This window comes from Phocoena sinus, chromosome 1 (assembly GCF_008692025.1).
Source record: "Phocoena sinus isolate mPhoSin1 chromosome 1, mPhoSin1.pri, whole genome shotgun sequence".
Lineage (NCBI taxonomy): Eukaryota > Metazoa > Chordata > Mammalia > Artiodactyla > Phocoenidae > Phocoena > Phocoena sinus.
In genome coordinates this window covers 76,187,201-76,194,679 of record NC_045763.1, presented here as the reverse complement: position 1 = coordinate 76,194,679, position 7,479 = coordinate 76,187,201, and the positions used below count along the sequence as shown (strand labels likewise).

Here is a 7,479-nt window from a genome sequence, read left to right as displayed (position 1 = left end):
ACTGCTGAAGAAACTGAAGCATGGAGAGGCGTAATATCAGGTGTTTCTTCCATTTTCATGCAAGTTCAGAACAGATTAGGGTGGTCTTCCAAATACAAAGCTGTGAGGGTCCCGCTTCTCCACCCCCCGGCGGCGCGGAGACGCTCTCTTTAAGCGGAAGCGTGTGGCCACGCGCATAGGGCGCGGCCTCCCCAAGGGAAGGGTTTGGCGAAACCCCGCCCCGAAGGCGGGATGACAGTGGGCGCGGCCTCACGCGGATCCTGTAGGATCTGTGCCGGACTGCAGCAAGCCGTAAAGAGCTCCACGAGTCGTGAAGCGGCAATGTGCGGAAGCGTTGCTTTACGACTGTTTGGATAGACGCGCCGGGCCGGCGTTTTCTGCTTGCTACTTCTCTGATCCACACGTGGGCCGCTGTCGGTGTTGTAGCCAGAAATTCATTCCTGTTGGCGTGGACCAGCCATATTGAAGGACAGAGTGGCAACGGAGGTCAAGGATCTTGAGCTGATGGATTTTGATGCTGAAAATGAGGAGACGTCGGGAGGAGGTCTCCAGAGTGGAGCTGAAGGGGCGCGGCTAAGTCTCGAGTCAGATGGAGAGAGAGCCAGGGGCACAGTAGGGACCGAGGAGGCCGGCAGTGGAGAGGCGGGGAATGGACCGACCGGAATGGGGAAGACAGGGGAAGGGGAAGAAGGAAATGGACCAAGGGCAGAGGAGATGCGAGTGGACCTAGCAGTTGTGAAGCAAGAAGTAATGGACTGGTCAGAAATGGAAGAAGGTATGCGGAATGACCAGTGGGTAAAGCAGGAGGTGGAGGATGGGCCTGAGGTGAAAGAGGAAAAACCAGGCACGTTGGAGGTGAAGCAGGAGACGGATAGTAGTTTGATGCTAAAAGAAGAGAAGGTGGAAGAATCAGAGCTAAAGGAAGAGAAAGTGAAGGTGAAGGAAGAAGTGATGGACTGGCTAGAAATGAAGGAAGAGAAGAAAGATAGCTTGAAGATTAAAGGGGAGGAGATGTTTCTTGATCAGAACGTAAAGAAGGAGGAAATAATGGATGAAGTGTGTGTAAAAGAAGAGAAGTATTTCCCTAAAGAAGAAGTGATGGATGATACAAAGGTGAAAGAAGAGCCTCAGATAAATCCCCCAGTGGGCTCCAAGCGGAAACTGGCCATGTCAAGGTAGGGCAAGGAGTATTCCATTGGGGGAATAAAGCTATGGAATTCTCTGTTGTCTAGACTGAAAGAAATTACACTACCAGAAGGGTGTGGAATAATGATAAATAAGTGCCAGTTTGGGTCCCTGGAGCCTGAATGATGGGGGGAAGGGCGATTGGGAAGGGAGGGTTTTGTCAGATGACAATAAATTCAGTGAAAATATGTGAGGTTGGTACTAGTGTCTAGTGGCCAAGTTATGAAGTGAAAATCCTTGGGACCAGAAAGCCCTTGTACCAGAATCTGGCTTGACTTAATATGCTCTTGGCCCAGTATTCTTTTGAGAGAGGATAGGTGTGAGGAAAAGTCTAATAAAACCAACAAGGGTAAAGTGGAGTAAGTTAAAATTAGACAAAATACACTTGAACTCACCCAACCGTCTAGTTTCTCTATGGGTACTATGAATATTTATTGCTTTTGATTTAATTTCCTTATAGTGTGATAATGAGGCAGCATAGGAAATAAGAGTAGTCAGTTTCTTGGGATTATCACTGTCTCGAACACAGTAAAACAGAAGTAGCTGTAGTTTGATTGTCAGTATCCCAAGATCCTAAAAGAACAGTTGAAGACAGATGCTGGATAATAGCATTTGTAGATTATTTTGACGCCCATTCTAGGTTGGGTGAGGAGTTGAGAAAGAAAGATGCAACTGCTACTCTCTAAATTTGCCTGGGTCTTATATCTTTTTCTGGTGTGTCTGCCTTTGAGATAAATAAACATAGCTCATGGATTGGACTTCTGGGTATGTGCACGCACACAATTGTTAGCAGTGTCAATAGTTACAAGTTAAAATATCGAATGATCTCATTCTCAGATTATAGTAGGAAAGGAAGTCAAAGTGAGATGATTTTTTGTAATTGAATACGTGTTTTCTTGAATTACATATCATTAACAACATTGTAAATGTAGTTGTCGTTTCCTAGAGGAGAATTTTCTAATGATGTTTGACAGCTATCAAGTATTTCATAAGAGTTACTTGCATCTACTTTATTCACTATGATTACATGTCTGTAAATTGATTGTGATGAGTAATTGACTCAGCATTAAAAGTTTATAAATAAACATGTAAAATTAATATTTGATAACTTATCAAGTTTCATGTGGGCTTTTGTAGATGTGAAACTTGTGGTACAGAAGAAGCAAAGTACAGATGTCCACGCTGTATGCGCTATTCCTGCAGGTATGTATATCATTTCCTACCCTGTTATCTCTGCCTGTATCCTTTTTACCTCAAAGTGTAAAAGTACCTCCTCTTTTGTCTCTTCAGTTTGCCCTGTGTAAAGAAACACAAAGCAGAACTGACATGTAATGGAGTTCGAGATAAAACTGCATATGTTTCAATGCAACAGTTTTCTGAAATGAATCTCCTAAGTGGTAAGCCATCTTCTGCATAGCCGATTGATGCTTCCTGGCCATTGGCATATATCATTTGTTTATTTTTCTATTTCGATATTTGTAGATTATCGATTTTTGGAAGATGTGGCAAGAACAGCAGACCATATTTCTAGAGATGCTTTCTTAAAAAGACCAATAAGCAATAAACATGTAAGTATTTCTTCTACTCCCTTCCAGTTAGAATTTCTTCTAATGAATTAGATTCTTTTTTTTTTTTTCACTCATCAAATATATTAAGTTACTAGGGATACAGCAGTGACCAAAACAAAGTCCTTCTCCTCATGGAGCTTGTATTGTAGCAGGAGAGACAGGAGATGAGTAGAGGAACAGATATAATTTCAGGTAATGTTAAGTGCATCTGGAAGATAGGACACAGGAAATTAAAGAAAATGAAAATGGTGTTTGTTTGCTGGGGGAGGAGGGTGTTTAAGGGTACTATTTTCCGTACAGTAGTCAGGAAAGGCTTCTCTGAAAGATGACATTTAAGCAGCAGTCTGAATGATGAGAAAGAGGCAGTCATGTGAAGGTTTGGAAAAAGACTTTCCAGGTAGAGACAAAAGCAAAAGTAAAGAATGAGTCAGGGGCTTCCCTGGTGGCGCAGTGGTCGGGAGTCCGCCTGCCGATGCAGGGGACACGGATTCGTGCCCCGGTCCTGGAGGATCCCACGTGCCGTGGAGCGGCTGGGCCCGTGAGCCATGGCCGCTGGGCCTGCGCGTCCAGAGCCTGTGCTCCGCAACGGGAGAGGCCACAGCAGTGAGAGGCCTGCGTACCGCAAAAAAAAAAAAAAGTCAGGGATGAAGTTAGGGTGTTTGAGGAGTTAGAAGAGGGGCAAGGTGACAAGCGTAGTTGAGTGAGGAGCATGTAGAATGTGAGGTTAAAGAAACTAGTGAGGGCTCCTAATGTATTCGAAGTAAAAATGGAAGCCATGGGTGGACATTGAGCCTGTTTGCTTTTTGAAAGATCACTCTTGCTGCTCTCTGGAAAGTGGACTTGAGTAGGCAAGAGTGGAAGATTGGAAGCTGAGAGACCAGTTATAAGGCTGCTGTTGTGGTTCTAGTCAGAGAGGATGCTGTTAGAATTATTAGGAAGTGATTACACTTGAATTTTGAAGGAAGAGCTAACAGGACTTGTTGTTTTAATATACTTAATTTTCATACTTTCATCCCTTTTTCATTCCTTATGCACTATGCAAAATTAAAAACTTACATATTTGAAGTATTTTGCAACTGCTATTGTTCTAAAATAATATTATTAAATCACATCATGGAATTATGTTCATTTTTCAATACCATTTTGGTATTGGAGTTGCAGAATTTTAGTACCTTTTAAACAGTTTATTTTATTGGTGTTTTTGGTAGACATGACATTACCCACATCTGAAAGAAAAATTACCATGCACCAAGTCTTTTTTTCCCTCAAGCTTAATTAGACATAATTAAATTCTACTTAAAAGATAAATTTTTAAAATTTTTTTGTGAAATATGACATGCATATAAAAAAGCATAAAATAGAATACACTTTTTTTTTTTTTTTTTGGTTATGTTGGATCTTCATTGCTGCACGTGGGCTTTCTCTAGTTGCGGCGAGCAGGGGCTGATCTTCATTGCGGTGCACGGGCTTCACATTGTGGTGGCATCTCTTGTTGCGGAGCACAGGCTCTAGGCGCATGGGCTTCAGTAGTTGTGGTGCACAGGCTCAGTAGTTGTGGCTCACGGGCTCTAGAGAGCAAGTTCAGTAGTTGTGGGGCACAGGCTTAATTGCTCCGCAGCATGTGGGATCTTCCCAGACCAGGGCTCGAACCTGTGTCCCCTGCATTGGCAGGTGGATTCTTAACCACTGAGCCACCAGGGAGGTCCAGAAATACACAATTTAATGCATAATTATGCAGTAAACATCCATGTAACTACCACCTAGGTCTAAAGTTAGAACATTACCAGCTTCTCAAAAGTTCCTGCCACCAGCTTATGCCCTTTCCTGAACCATTCTTATTTCTGGATTTTCTGTAATAAATGGACTCTGGGTTTTCTAAATTTTAGAAACAGTGAACACTTCTGTTTAGGGATTGTGGTTTGCTTATACATACGTTTTTCTGGGGTTTATACCTAGAAGCTGAATTGCTTTGTTGTGGCGTATGCATATCTTCAATTTGACTGTATGTTACCAAAACATTTTCCAAAGTGGTGATACCAGTTTATACTCACAGTAGTGTTTAAGTGTACCTGTTGTTGCATCCTCTCCAATACTTGACTTGGTCAGAGTTTCTGAGTTTTTGTCAATTTGATGGCTGTGTTATTTTATTATGATTTTTAATTTGTAGTCTGATTCTTAAAGAGATTGAGCACCTTTCAAATATTTTATTGGCCAATTGGATATTCTTCTTTGTGGTATGCCTGTTAAGTCTTTTGTTCATCTTTTCATTCGTCAGTTGTTTTTTCTTACTGGTTTGTAGTAATTCTTTGTATTTTTAGTTGCTAGTTGTTAGTTGGTTGTATGTGTTATAAATTCCTTCTTTCATTCTGTGGCTTGTCTTCTTACTCTCTTTAGTGTTTTATGGTAAACAGATGTTCCTAATTTTCATGTAGTAAAAATTGTTGTATGTTTCCTTTATAGTTAATAGTTTTATGAGTTTATAAAGAAATCCTTCCCTACCTTGTTATGAAGCTATTTTCCTGTAACTATTTTCTAAAAGCTTTACAGTGTTGCATTTCCCATTTATGTCTGTAAACATGGAATTGATTTTTGTCTAGCATGTCAAGTGGAGGTCCTATGTAATTTTCCACATGGATAATCTACTTTTTCTAGCACCATTTATTGAAAAAATTCATCCTTTCCCTATTGCTCTGCAGGACCATCTTTGTCATATATCAAGCATCCATATATGCTTGGGTCAGTTTCTGGCCTGTCTGTTCATTCTGGTGGTCCTCTTATCTATCCACACCAATGCTCAATACTCTAAACTATTGTAGTCTTTTACTGAAACTCACTGAAAAAGTAAGTCCTCCCACTTCATTCATTTTTTAGAATATAGCCATTTTTCTAGAATATTTTCTGGAGTATTTTCTAAAATATGGCTGTGGCTCTTTGTAATTTTATACAAATATGAAAAATCAGCCTATTGATTGTACAGTCCTACCTTCCCCACCTGGGAATTTTGATTGAGGTTGCATTTATTTTGTAGAGTTACTTGAGTGATTGGATTTTACGGCATTGAATGTTTAAATCCTTGACTGTTGTATCTCTGCATTTATTTGGTTCTTTAATATCTCTATAACTTTCTCAGTGAAGGTCTTGCATATTTCTTATTAGATTTATTCTTGGGCACTTTATTTTTTCATACTATTTTAAGTAGTGTTTTCTTTTTAATGTTTTATTATCTCTTTGCTGGTATTTAGGAATGAGATATTTTTCTTGTCTATTTTATAGTAGTAACCATACTAAAGTCTGTCCCAATACCTTATCTATAGATTCTTTGAGATTTTCTCTATAAACAGTTCATCGCAATTTGTTTCTATCCTTCTGTCCTTGTTCTTTTATCTCTTTTTCTTGCCTTATTCGGTATAGCTAGGACTTCCAAGAATGTCAAATAGTGCTGATGATAGTAGATATTTATGTTGTAAGTAGAAGTGCATCCCTAGGTTTGATGATTTGCTGAAAGGATTCACAGGATGCAACATACAGTTGTACTCATGGCTAAAATTTATTACAGTGAAAGGATACAGAGCAAAATTAGCAAAAGGAAAAAGTATATGGGGCAAAGTCTGTAGGAATCCAGCCACAAGCTTCCCAAAGTCCTCTTCTATTGGAGTCACATCGTACGCAGTTAATTCCTCGGGCAATGGGTTATGATAATTAATGTTTGAAGTTATTGTCTACCAGGGAAACTCACTGCCCAAGGTTTTTATTGGGGGCTGATCGCAGAAACACCCTCGCCCTAGCACTTGCCAAATTCCACACTCCCAGAAGGGAAGCAGATAAAACCACATTTTTGTGCAATTTCAGCACAGTGAACCACTCTTATCATTTTAGGAAAAGCTTTATGTCAGTGTAGGGTCCATTTACCAGTCAGTCAAGTTCCCAGACACCAGCCAAGAGCCAATCTTGCCAACAGAACTTTCTAAGGATAACAGTCTCGGGCCTGGTATATTAACTGTTCTGTACATCTTTGTTTCATAACTCCTGATCATAGAGGGAAAAGTTCCAAGATTTCACCATGATGTTTGCTTTTAAATTTTTTGTAGATACAGTTTGATATTTAGATTAAAGAAGTTCTGTTCCTAGTGTGCTAACAGATGTTAACATGAATGGTGGTTATATTTTATCAAATGCTTTTTCTGTATTTGATTATTTCTTCTTTTAATATATAATATTCTAGTATGAATAATAATCCTTTAATCAATTTTCTATTGTAAGTTAAACTTGCATGGTATATTATTATCATACCCTGCTTTTTATACTTTGCAGAATTCAGTTGTATTATGTATATGTACACATTATCCATTCATTCATTTTTACATTTCTGTCCATGAGTGAAATGACTTCTGATTTTCCTTTTTGGTATTCTTAGGTTTCTGTATCATTGTGATTTTAGTTTCATAAAATTATTTGGGAATGCTCCCATTTTGGTCCTGGATACATTAACTAACATTGGGATTATTTCTTCCATGGGAGTTTGGTAAAATTTATTAATGGGCTTGGGAAGTTTATTCTTTACTGTTTATTGGACTATTTAGGTTTTCTCTGTCTTCCTGAGTCATTGTTAGTAGACTACATTTTTCTAAGAATTTTTCCATTTTACTTAAATTTTCAAATGCATTGGCATAAAGTTCTTCATATTTTCTTTTACATGTCTGTAGAAGTTGTATTATCATTTGTGATA

At 39.2% G+C, this 7,479-nt stretch overlaps 1 protein-coding gene across 3 annotated transcripts in view; it reads left to right on the top strand.

The window, feature by feature from the left end:
• Positions 1-296: 296 nt before the first annotated feature.
• Positions 297-7,479, top strand: part of ZNHIT6 (zinc finger HIT-type containing 6) — a 54,916-nt gene continuing 47,733 nt past the window's right edge. For all 3 annotated transcript variants that reach the window (XR_004348741.1, XM_032624801.1, XM_032624793.1), the window contains exons 1-4: positions 297-1,175; positions 2,323-2,388; positions 2,476-2,582; positions 2,668-2,753. Coding sequence is in view for 2 of the 3 variants with exons in the window: in XM_032624801.1 (XP_032480692.1) it covers positions 505-1,175; positions 2,323-2,388; positions 2,476-2,582; positions 2,668-2,753 (930 nt within the window). In the remaining variant the exon portion in view is untranslated. The remainder of the gene's footprint in view (positions 1,176-2,322; positions 2,389-2,475; positions 2,583-2,667; positions 2,754-7,479) is intronic.